Source organism: Pipistrellus hanaki (assembly GCF_964339955.1).
Source record: "Pipistrellus hanaki genome assembly, chromosome: 6".
NCBI classification, from domain to species: domain Eukaryota; kingdom Metazoa; phylum Chordata; class Mammalia; order Chiroptera; family Vespertilionidae; genus Pipistrellus; species Pipistrellus hanaki.
The window spans coordinates 39,842,908-39,855,637 of NC_140508.1; the positions used below are offsets into that span (position 1 = coordinate 39,842,908).

General features: G+C 42.4%; 1 protein-coding gene and 1 long non-coding RNA gene across 36 annotated transcripts in view; one reads left to right on the top strand and one right to left on the bottom strand.

Annotated features, from left to right (window-relative positions):
- Positions 1-902: 902 nt before the first annotated feature.
- Positions 903-12,730, bottom strand: part of TCF4 (transcription factor 4) — a gene marked incomplete at its 5' end in the record, with an annotated part of 342,458 nt that continues 330,630 nt past the window's right edge. For 18 of the 35 annotated variants that reach the window (XM_084887825.1, XM_084887801.1, XM_084887826.1 and 15 more), the window contains 5 exons: positions 903-5,629; positions 6,217-6,357; positions 6,813-7,042; positions 10,814-10,976; positions 12,581-12,716. In XM_084887825.1, the coding sequence (XP_084743951.1) occupies positions 6,221-6,357; positions 6,813-7,042; positions 10,814-10,976; positions 12,581-12,716 (666 nt within the window). In that variant the 3' untranslated portion in view covers positions 903-5,629; positions 6,217-6,220. Of the gene's footprint in view, positions 6,115-6,155; positions 6,358-6,812; positions 7,043-10,813; positions 10,977-12,580; positions 12,717-12,730 lie in introns of all 35 variants that reach the window. The other 17 variants (XM_084887803.1, XM_084887799.1, XM_084887810.1 and 14 more) reach the window with 2 other exon arrangements.
- LOC311624503 lies at positions 5,464-10,158 on the top strand. The gene is made up of 2 exons (XR_014795330.1): positions 5,464-6,133; positions 6,174-10,158. It is a non-coding gene; the product is annotated as an uncharacterized lncRNA (long non-coding RNA).

A 12,730-nucleotide genomic window follows, 5' to 3' on the forward strand; every position in this document is an offset into this window, starting at 1 on the left:
CTCAACCCCATTAGGAAGAAGGCAAGGCCATCCTGGAGGCGTCTGGCACGCCATGCCCCGGGCCAGGCCGTTCTGTCAGGTAGTGCCCATCTGCCCCAGGCTTTCTTTCCATTGCAGGCGTGACTGCACTCTTCTACAATGCAAGGATGAGAACAGCCTCCAAGTTTTGCCAAGTAGATTGATGTCCATTCTACAAAAATATTACCTTACAGTACGTAACACTGAATGATTTTAATCTGTGCATTCACACCCCCCACTCCCCCAAGTAGGTGACACAGGTGTTTGTACAAGTTGGGAAAAAAAACAAAACACACCCTCATCTGGTTGTTCACATCTGGATTAAGAGTCAAAAGAGGCCAACCAGAAGTAGCGGGGTGGGGATAGAATGAGAAGGAAGAAATACAGTGGAATAGTAATTTGTGGCTAACAGTATTCAGCTCTTAACAAAGTGATACAAAACAAATCCCCCTTAGACGTTTGACTGCAAAGATCTAGCCGAGAAGGTTCTGCGAAGCAGCCAGCCAACTGATCCCAAGGCTAGGCAGACTCAGCTTAGCGACTGCAGCACCAGCAGCACGGCGCTGGTCAGAGCTCTTCAAATGCACCATTTCGGCGTCACACACTCATTGGTTCTATTCCTTCACTTAGTTAATCCTCTAGACCGCTTCCTTTTTGTTTCGCATGCATCTCGTTCTGTTTTCGGTAAGAGCATCTCCTCCTCGGTCATTCGTGTGCTTTTTAATTTGTTTTTGTGATTGTGTGTGTGTGTGTGTGTGTGTGTGAGTGTGTATGTTAAGCTGTCAATACCTCCAACACTTGGAAAATGAAATATAAATGTGGTTTCACTCACAGAAAAGCTCTCTGGACAATGCAAAATGAAGTGAAATAAGTGTCAGAAACAGTTTATAAAAATGGCACATTTATTGCTACAGAACGGTCATGTACATGACTTCATCGATAACTACAGATGGGACAGGTAATGGCCTGGACCAGGCTGGGCTTGCTTTTGTCTTGAAGAAACTCCAGCACACAACCTGTTTGGACACGTCTACAAATCAGAAATACACCAAAAACATGAAAAAATCGAGGCACTCAGCCACACATTGAAAACAAGGTGTAACTGTTTATCTTTTTTTTTTTGAAGTGTTTTCCCTTTTTTTCTTTTTTTAACAATTTTTTTTAAGTTTTTAATGCTGCAGCTATGTGTACAGTCGCAAAAAATTTCCCCGCTGCGACCTACAACTAAAAAAAAAAAAAAAATAAACGAAACAAAAACAAAAAACAAACAAAAAAGCTACCATACAGTTTCATCTCAGTAACACATGGTAAAATAACATCTTTTAAATAGTAAAATAAAGTAACAAACTTTACTCATAATGATTCCAAAAATCTACAAAGAAGAAATATTCAGAATCTGACAATTTTTTTTTTTTGTAATATTCATGGTATAAAAGGATTGCTCCTACGAAAAATAAGCCAAATATATTTTTTATTTTTAAATTTAGTTTTTTTTTTTTCTTACTAGGGTGTACTACAGTCTATTTTATAGCAAAAAGAGCACTAGACAAACAAAGCTTTATAACAAAAAGCCAGGCACTGATACATGGTAAATCTCTGCTTTTTTTTTTTTTTTTCTTATCTTCACTTAATTGCATCACAAGTAACAAGAATGAAAAAGGCCACAGTTCATATATTTCACCGTTACATATGTCTATAATACTTGAAATGAGGATGGCAAAACCAGCACTGCACGAAGATGAGTCCACTTCAAGTCCCATGAGAAAGAGCATGTCTCTAAAGAAAAAACAAACAAAACCAAAGCGAAATAAAGAGAGAGGCCTAGCGGCCTTGGTGCCCCATCATGTTGGAATTCATCATATTCCATCTTGACATTTTTTTTTTTTTGTTTCCAGTCAGCCAGCAGACTAAAATTTTGTGCTTATTTATGCTGAAAAAAACATTTCATTCCTGACTCAAGTTCACTTTTGGACACAGACCATATTCTGCCTGTTGGATCCAAGACGAAAATCCTCTGAACCCCAAGTCTTGGTACAACTCCCTCCCCAACCCCGAACCCCTCATCAAAATAAAGATCACACGTAAAAACAAAAATTAAAAAAAACACCAAGAAATAGGAAAAAGGCGGAAAAAAAACACACACAAAGGAATCGGAAGACTGAGTCAGAACCAGCTGCGTCACTGGGTGGACTGACAAGTTGTATAAACATTAGTGTTCCTTGCAGTTACACAGAAGACAAATGGTAAACTTTCTAGATGCACAGACCCCTATTCTGCATATTCATAAATTACTTGAATGTGGAGGTGGATCAACGGTTCCAAGTTGCTTTAATGTCCGAGTCTCTTGAACAGATCCCCAGCCCAGGTGTCATCACATATATCCTATGGACCCTTATGGCATTTCTGGGTAGTTCTTTAATTCTGTCTTCTGCTAAGTTTCACTAGAAAAATCCAGCACAGGATACCAATATCTTACCTGGGTTTGATCATTTACAAAACAATGAGAGAAAAAAAAAAAAAAAAGAATACACTAAGAAGAAGGCCACATTCCCTTTCATCATTTTCTTTCTTTCTTTTTTTTTTAATGGGGACGCAACCCAATATCATGGATAGGTGCCGATGTTTCTCCACCAAGCAACAAGCACGGAGCAGCTTTTGGTGGCCACGAGGAAGTTTTTCACTTCTTTCCAAAGGGAATTTGACAAGAGAGGCATTGCATTACTGAGTAATGAATACCTCAAAGCTGGTGAACGATAAAATTGCAGCTTTTTTTCCTCTGTTGGGAGTGAGAACAAAATATAAAGCACCCATTTAAAAAATAATCAAATAACTACACTTTAGGTTTTTTTTGCTCTGTTTACAGGTGTGAAAGCCTTTAAAAATCAGCTCTATGAAGCACCTCTATGATAACGTGTTATCAACAGTGCCATTCCTAAAATGTACATCAACACCGGGAGTGCTTCCAGTTCCCGAAAGAGTAAACACCGTATTTTCTTCTGTACACGTATCCTGAATGTGATCCAAGTAGACCTGCTTCCTATACATTGTTCCTAGGGATACCCGCCTTGGTAGCTATACAAAGTGATAGAATGTACCACTAAAGGAAATCTTTACATACCGAGGGGACACAGACACATGGTTTCCATTATTTCAGAGGAGGGGAGCGGACACAGCACTGTCTTCCGTGCCCTCTTGCAGTCCCTTTGTTCATACATTTCGCAGGAAAGCCTCCACATAACTTTTCATGAACTTTGATCTCTGCTATTCTCCTAAGGTTTTAATCCACCTCCACATTTTAGGAACTTATCAACAAAATCAAAGTATTTTCGTTTTATCGCTACTGAACATATTTACAGTTTTCAACACACACTCACACACACTCACACGCACACACACACCCAGCTAATCAAAATGTTTATGGGTTTGTAAAAGATGACCACGTGGTAACTACCTTATTTGTTCTTACATTTTCAGAAATGAACATAAAATTCAGATTCTTGTAGCTCATTGTTTCATTTAAATGAGACGCTTTTAAACCACACAGTTTAAAAAACAAAAACAGAAAACAAAAACCAATACAATGTATTAAAACACATAACAAGTGTCTACATGTAAAAATATAACTTTTACATACACAATTTCAAAATAATGATACGTTTGCCGTTTGTTGCATAAAATTTACAAATGTATTTCATTACTATATAACTGGCAAAACAGGAGAACAGATGGAACATTTAGACCATTTTGATGGATTTATGGCATTTACTCAGTGCTGATAGGTGGAAAAAACTACTTGAACAGGGATTTTTTTCTTTTCTTAATACATGCCAAGATTGTGTGGCTGTAAAAATAGAAACGAGTTAGAGACAAAAGGATGCTGACAAATACTTAACTAGGAGCACTATTTGTTTACTGCACTATTACACCAAACTCAATCGTTATAAAGATTCACGTTGGAAGTTGGTTCAATTGTGCCCAGACGTCAAAGCTAGCTATCTGATGAGTTGCTGTGCCATAGTTCGATCTATGTTTCTATCAAATATGTTAGGTATAAACTTCATTCATACTGGCCAGAGAAATACTGCACTACCCCTCCTCAAGAAAGTGCAACTTAATGCTTTAGGACTTATAAGGCTTGTTATAATGCTGCATGATGATTGAATATTGGCATTTTTTTCCCTTCAGATGGAGGAGGCAGTTCTATTATCTACATCTTAGTAAACCCATTTTGAAATTAAAAAAAAAATATATCAAGAAAGCAACAAAAATCAATCAGCTCTGTCACACTACTTGCAATTTTCTCATTTGATGGTTTTTGAAACTTTGTTTTTTTGTTTTTGTTTTTTTCCAAAAATCTGACCATGTATTCAGAAACGCCTCACTGCACACTACTTCGGCTACACATGTAGGTAACACTTTAATCATTTTTGTTAAATCACAGCCACTTTGATTATGTTATGTTTCCGATGATATAAACATTGGAAGGCACAGTGGTAACATTGTAGCATTCTAACCTTGTACCTCTGAAAACCCCCGGCAGAGGGTCACACACGCAGCATTACCATTCAGACAAACTCCTCCTGCCATGTCTCAGTAATGCTGCTTGTAGTATCTACACGTGATGTGACTTTTAAGTCCTGTGTTCCCAAAAGACTGGAGAAACAACGCTCTACTTATTTTGTGAATGAAAAGCAACATCAGGGTCAGCGTTTCACCCTGCACTACCCCTCCGGAAGCAGAGTTGGCACTACAGGTTTACTATAACAAACCGGGAAGGGACAGAAATAAGACCAAAAAAAAAAAAAAAAAAAAAAAAAAAAAAAAAAAAATCCGTATTTACAGTAAAATCTTTCTTTTAAAAAAGTTAATCAGTACTATTTTTTTACAGGAGGAAAAAAGTCTGAAACAAATGAACAAAAGCTTACCATAGTCACTAAATTTTTAATATATATTTATATATATATTTATATATATATTTGTCATAGGTCTATAAGATCCATCTGTTCCTCCTACCCTAGGAATGGCTAATGTCATCACTTCGCTGTCTCAGGACGTTTGCTGGTTTTGTTACTGGGGCAGCCGTGCTGCCCCCATTCGCTACCCAGGAATTAGAAACACGAGCTGACTCGAATACCAACAAAAACGTTCATGTAGTTTTCTTCAGAAGTACACTTTTTCATTATTGCAAGTTTACAATTTTTTAAATTAAATATTTTTTTTCAGACTTACAAATTAATTATATTTTTTTTTTTCCAAAAGAAGTTTAGGCACAAATGCATTGTTCCACAGTGTGGAAGGATTGCCATTCAGTCTCTGGGCTGATCTCAGCCTGCTCACACCGCTTTGCACATTCTGAATGATATGTTAGAGAGAGTCATCCCTCAAGTTGCACTTTTTTCTTTCTTTCTTTCTTTTTTTGTTTTTTTGTTTGTTTTTCGGTTTTTTGATAATTGGGAATGCTGAAACCTCTTGCGTCTGCGATTCATAACTACTCAGACTTGTCTTATATTACAAAAAAGGGGTTAGGGAGAAGTGTTTATGTGGGTTTAAGATAATACAGCTGTTAAGGAAGTGGTCTCTTGTGTTAATGAAGCAATGTGGCAGCTTGGACCTGAGAAGGAAAAGAAGAGGGGAAAAAATTAATATAGTGACACCAGTAGAAGTAAAGGTTTTATTCATAAGCTCTTTTAGCAAAGGGAAAATCTGTTGATCTGGGGAAATGGACTGCTCTGGCCACTACTTCGGTGGGAGAAACTGGAAAGGTCAAGTACAGGAGGAGGACCCCAGGGGAGGCTGGTGCAGGGAGCTCAGTTGGGGGACCATAGGGGAGACTGGGTGCAGAGAGCTCAGTTGGGGGACCACAGGGAGGCTGGGTGCAGGGAGCTCAGTTGGAGGACCACAGGGAGGCTGGTGCAGGGAGCTCAGTTGGGGGACCACAGAAGAGCTGGGTGCAGGGAGCTCAGTTGGAGGACCACAGGGAGCTGGGTGCAGGGAGCTCAGTTGGGGGACCACAGGGAGGCTGGGTGCAGGGAGCTCAGTTGGGGGACCATAGGGGGAGCTGGGTGCAGGGAGCTCAGTTGGGGGACCACAGGGAGGCTGGGTGCAGGGAGCTCAGGTTGGGGGACCAGAGGGGAGGCTGGGTGCAGGGAGCTCAGTTGGGGGACCTCAGGGGGAGCTGGGTACAGGGAGCTCACTTGCCCTTTCACATCTGTCCCATGTGGTTCGAAGCGTCTCCCATTCCAGGGTGAGGGCCCGCCAAGGACAGCGGGGGAGGCTCCGAGGATACCTTTTCTTCCTCCCTTCTTTTCAGACACGCAGCTTTCGGATTCAGATTCCTCTCTGTAGGAGAAGGAAGCACAAAGCCCTCAGTTCATGCCCAGGATGCTGGTAGAGGGCAGTGTGTACCCTTCTGAGGACCCTTCGCTGAGGTTCACAGACAGAAGGAGGCCCAGTAAGAGAGTGTGCTATAGACTCCCTCCCGCAGTCACCAGTCGTAGGTGAGCTACGTGGTGGATTCGGAGCCCTTTATGGTATCAGAAAGCTGGTGAAGCAAACACTAAGCTCGGATGACTGACTGTACAGGGAAGATTCACACTGCAGCCTTCGTGGTGAGAGGACCCTGTAACTTAACTGCAGGAGAAAGGGGAGCTGCCTGTTGGATGCAGTGGCGATCTGCAATGGACAGAACTACCCTGAGCTGTGCTTCTGTGTCCTCCCTGCTGCTGCGGGTCCCGCACTCTCCCTCCGGCCCCAGGAGCCGTGGCTTCTGCAAGGAGCGGCTGCCTGGCACTGACCTCGGACCTGCTGCTCCAGGCTGAGGATGACGGCCACGGCCTGGTGCAGGATCAGGAGCTTGGTCTGGGGCTTGTCACTCTTGAGGTGGAGCTGCACCATGCGGCCCAGCTCCTTGAAAGCCTCGTTGATGTCGCGGACGCGCAGGCGCTCGCGGGCGTTGTTGGCCATCCTCCGCTCCTTCTCCCGCTCCGCCTTCTGCTCCGGGGTCAGGTCCTCGTCGTCGTTATTGCTGCGGGACAAAAGGGGCCCAGGGACATTTTCTAACGGTGTCAGGGGAGAGGCGGTCACTCAGTTACTTTTGCTTTCTTCCAGAGTTTGCGCGGAATGTTTCCATCTCAAGCTCTTGTCCTTAGAGGAGCTTTACCTGCACTCGAGCGGGCATTGCTCTGGATGGCTGTCACGGGCCCTAGACATTAAGCTCAAACGGAACAGGAGAGGTTAAAGTGAGGGCCCAGGGTGCGCCCATCCTGATGCAGGAGGGCGAGGCTGCACCCTGCAAACCGGGCCACAGTCAATGTCAGCCGAAGCCACAGCACAGTAGGACAACCCAGAGAGAATCGTTTAAGAAGTTGTTCTTTGGTTTGTTTGTGGGGTTTTTTTTTTTGTTTGTTTTTTTTGTTTTGTTTTGTTTTTAACTCTCCTACCGTGACCTCTGGAACTGAAGGAAAATAAGTGATTGCAAAAACAGTTTGATACGTCAACATTAATGTGATGCAGCCATCAGGATTAAGAGGATGGTCCTACATTGAAGACACCAGAGCAATGGGCGGGAAGACTTTTGTCCAGGTTTCTCCATGAATTTGCTTTGAAGGTGTGGTTGTTCCACTTAATGCATCTGAGGCTCCTTGTCTCCATGCATTAAATAAAAAGGTCAGAGACACAGGATCCCCAGGGATTTAACGTGATGGGTGTTTATGATCCAAAAACAAGCGAGGGGAAACCCGAATTGACTTGAGCTGTGTAAAACCAACAAAGCAAAACAAACGCCAAAGATCTACCGGTTAGAGCTTCTGACTCATTGTGAGTCAAAAACGAAGCCAAAAAGCTAATCTCTGACTGAGAGAACAGAAATATTGTGTGATTCATACCAAAGGCATGGCTGGACTCCGGAGAGTCTGGGAGGCAAGACTACTTCTGTCTGTGGGTGTCATGCTGACAAAGGAGAAGACACTTTTGAATGGAGGGCAAATGAGAGGATGAGCCATCTGGAAAGCACGGCATAAAGAAGGAAGGTTCCATGGCATCAGGGCTTCAAGTGTTTCAGAGGCGATTATGTAAAAGAGAGGCGTGGGAGATGGCTTGCTTCAGGAAGACAGAATGGAAAAGAAGAACTTCGAGCAGAAGAGTTTGATTTAATATGAGCAAGCAGGGGTCCTCAAACTTTTTAAAGTGGGAGCCAGATCACGGTCCCTCAGAGAGCTGGAGGGCCGGACTATATGAACTACTAATTTCTACTGTAACACCTCGGCTGCGCTCACTGCCCAAAAAACCTGGCGGGCCGGATCAGACTCCTCTGCGGGCCGCATGTGGCCCGCGGGCTGTAGTTTGAAGACCCCTGAAGAGTTTGGGGGCATGAGAGATATCAAAAATAAAGCAAACTTCACCAAAAGTAATAGGCTCTCCATGACAACAACAACAACAAAAAACAATATGGAGGTGATCAGCTATAAGGATGTTAACTTAGAGATTTAAGCATGGCTCTACAGAACCATAAAGGTTCAGCTCTATTTTAAAATTCCACGCATCTGAAATGTTCCTAGAAACAGTGTTCATCACAGCACCTCAGAGCTGGCGGACACGTGGGAAGCTATCTAGTCAATGTGATGTACACTGAATGAAGTTGGCTTACACTGCGTGGCTCTAAGTCTCCCACTTTGGAGAATCTCTGGATAACTTCCAGAGGGCAATAAGGATCAACTATGGCTTACAAGCCCCAATCGATCAAAAATGGAAGTGATATTCCTGGGTTGCAAGCGCATGCTGCAAATAAAGGTGGCCATGTAAGCTCAGGAGACTTGTAAGGGAGCGTAGGAGGGAGGCACCAGAGAAAGATGTTGTAAGACTTGGCTCATCTCCCCAGAGGTTACACGCTCCTGCAGATGGGATCTTCTGCCGTGGATATGTGCTAGTGAACACACGACTGGACTGAACTAGTCGGAAAAAGGCCCTGCCATGTGATCCTCCGTCTTCGCTGCTGTGCCTTCTCTCCCTCACCCTTGACCTCTACGGTTGCCAAGGAAATCAAGCTGCCTATTCATTCACATCCACATTCCACTCCACAAATAGGATGTCATAAGTGAAAGGAGAGCATAGTCAAGTTTCTGCTGGGCCTGTCCTAAAGTTAAAAATTTTGGGGTGATATTTTTATATTTCAAACACATGCCATGCCTTTCAAAGGGTGGGCCTGAAAATGGGAATTGTTTTTCCAAAGTTATCGGGGCTAGCAATTAATTAGAATTGGTTATGCAAATCAAACTGCCTAGATTAGGAAAGCAATGCCTTACAACACATTTTTGGAGGTTTAAGTAAATGTCACAGGAGTGACTTTTTAAAATATGCAGATTCTTAATAGCAAGTTAAAATGTTGTGCTGAAACGTCACCAGGTAAATGAAGACGCGTAAGCATGGCCGCTGTTTAAGCTCCTGAGGGCTGACTTGACTAACAGAGAAGAGGGTGAGCATGTGAAAGCCCTTCCTGGGGATTTCTCCCCAGCGTGGCCAAGAGTCAGGGAACCACAATGATGATGAAAGGTATAAGCTAGAAGCTTTTAGGGTTTTTGAAACTTGTGATAGGGCATGTAATAAAATTTATCATAATAATTATAAAGACAATATGGCCCTAACCAGTTTGGCTCAGTGGATAGAGCCTGTGGACTGAAGGGTCCCAGGTTTGATTCCAGTCAAGGGCATGTACCTTAGTTATGGGCACATCCCCAGTAGGGGGTGTGCAGGAGGCAGCTGATCGATGTTTCTATCTCATCGATGTTTCTAACCCTCTATCCCTCTCCCTTCCTCTCTGTTAAAAAATCAATAAAATGTATTTTTAAAAAAAGGCAATATGAAAAGATGGTGTCTTCTTGATTCCTGTAGGATACTAGATATAACCTTAAGAACAATAGCCTTTAAAGGAGGGTAGTAGACTGACAGTTCTTGGGGAAATGGGGAGTGGTGAATGCGGGAAGAGACTGAACATAAACTGTGCACCTATGGATGAGGACAAGGGGGAGTGGGGAGGAGGCGGAGGGAGGGGTGGGAACCTGATGGAGGGGGGAAGAAATGAGGAACCTTTGTAATAATATGAATAATAAGGATTGATTTAAAAAAATATAAAAAGAAATAAAATCTCTAATAAATAAATAAATAAATAAAAGAAAGGTATAGTTTTAGTACACTTAATTAGCAAATCAAAAATATGGGTGCCATGGCATTCAAAAACCACTGATTATCAGATTAAAGTTCCAAGGAGTTAGATCCTGTAGTTGCATTTTCTATAGGAGGGAGTATCAGGGAGAAAAAAAAAGTTAGCAATTTAGGTTTTGCTCTTACATATATATCAACATGTTTAGAATGTAGCTGGGAAATCAGTATTGTCTCACTTTTGAGATAAGAAAAACATTACAGTTGCATATACATCAATTGAGTTTTCAATATCACGAAGATCTCTTTTTAGAAGTATTTTAGAAAGAACATTTCTGACCAAATTTGTAGAATAAATATCGTCTTGAAAAATCAACTCTTCGTGTTCGAATCAGTTACAAATTGTTTTTACCGCGTATAATTAGCCCTGGGTCCAAATTCATAAATGCAAAGATATGTCAGGCACCACTAGAGTACAGGTGTCTTAAACGACACTCCAGTACCTCTAGAGCAGGCCTTTAATTTTCCTTTCAGCTATAGGTTTACCTGCCAGGAAAAAACTGAATCGTTTCTTCCTGTTCTGTTCACTTCATCAAAGTCCAATAAAGGAATTAAATGAAGCGACAGTATTATATACTGTTACCTAGATCTTGACCTAGTAATTGATTTGATATCCTTCTTGTCGTCATCTAATTTCTTGTCCTCGGAAGATTTCGTGTCCTGCAGGTTCTCGTCGCCCTCGTCATCGGATTTGATCTCAGAGCTGCCGGAGGAGACACTCTGGCCCTGCAGGCCGGGGGGCATGCCTACGGAAACAGAGAGAACAGGTGACACCTCCACCAGAGACTCCAGGCACCAACCCGCACCCCAGATTTGGAGCAGCCAGCGATGCAATTCATGCTGCTCAACTGTGACCCTTCCGTCTTTTGTGTGTGTGTGTGTGTGTGTGTATGCACTACCTGGTGAAGTTTCGAAACTGCACCTGCGGGGAAACAAGTTTTCTCTGCCTTGGCTCTGAGGTTAAATTCTATTTTGCAATCTTTTGGAGTAGATGGTAATTTCACTGTCTACAAAACATCAACTTAATTGCAATGAAAATCATAATCATGAAAATCATACACCTCAATGTTCTGATTAAGAACCCAAGTAAATATCAGCTATTATATTGAGTTTCTTCCATATGCAATGATTTAATAGAAAAATGTCCTTAAAATATAATTCCCAGGGAGTGTGCTAAATTTGTACAGTCAAGACTTCAATAGATATCCTAATGATATTCTGAAATTAGGCTTCTCTTATCCTCTAAGAGTAATCAGCATTTAAAAATGGTACATATGGAAAGCAGATAGCTGCTTGCTGAAGAGATTTCGATCTTTCTCGCTGCTCAACGTTCGAGACCACAACACACATTGAAACTTGACCCGAATGCAATCCTTTATGTCTAGGGTAGAAGCATGTGTATCGAGTATTACCCTCTCTTTGTAATCTGTGGCCTAGAACCTTGTCACTCAAAATTTGCTCGCACCTGGGAGCCCGTTAGAAATGCAGAATCCCACACCTGCAGAGTCAAATTCTGAATCTGAACAAGACCTCAAGTCGTGCTTATACACATTAAAGCTGAAAAAATGTTAATCTAGGAAAGAGAAAGAAAAACCAAAAGGCTCTTTAAAGGAATGGTCTGCCACATTCTTACTATTTAAACAAAAATGGGGCGGCATCCCCATCTATAATTAATACTCAGGTGAGTACAATGTTTAACAGGTGAAAAACGCTCAGACGTATTCCCATGGTAGTGCTATCATTCTTGTTCTAAACGTGAGGGGAATGAGATGTTATTCAAGTGTCTCCCCATCGCCTGCTCAGCCAATTACACAGGGAGCCTGGGACCCAAGTCTGGCCCCAACAGGACAACTTCCTGGGGTCATGAAAAGCCCACTGCAGTATGATTGAGGTAATCGTCATGCGGCTAGATGACTCAATACCGAAAATTGTCCAAACAACTCCATTTTTTTTAAAGATGTGCCTATATTTCCTCCAATCTTCAACAACAAAAACAGTTTCCTTCCTTCCTATTCATTTGGAAATATCATTTTCAGGCTACAACTAACCATATTAGAAGGAGCTGAATGAGTAAGATGTGGAAATAGCTAAAATAAAATTTCCTCTCATCAGTCTGTTGTCTTGGTCCCTGCTGAAACAGCACCAGGATTTCAGGGGATGTTTGAAGAAAACAGCTACTGAAGAAACACAATTAGCTGTTCTAAATACTTTCCCATTTACGTACCATTTTGGGGCCAAATTTGATTCTTGGTTTTCTGCCAGTGCTTCCTGAGGGACGAATGCCAAGTGAGCTGGGGATCAGCGCTAGCTCTGCTGCTGTGTGAGGACAGAAGTGCCCCAGTGCACCTACCTCTGTACGGGTCCTGAGGCGGGTTCAAATCAGGGGAGGTGGCCGACTGGACAGGAAGCTGTGGGACTGGAACCTGGTTTGGCACAAGAGAATGGCTGCCTCTCAGGGCCACTCCGTCTTCACGATGGGCCCCGACCTGCAAGGCGAGAG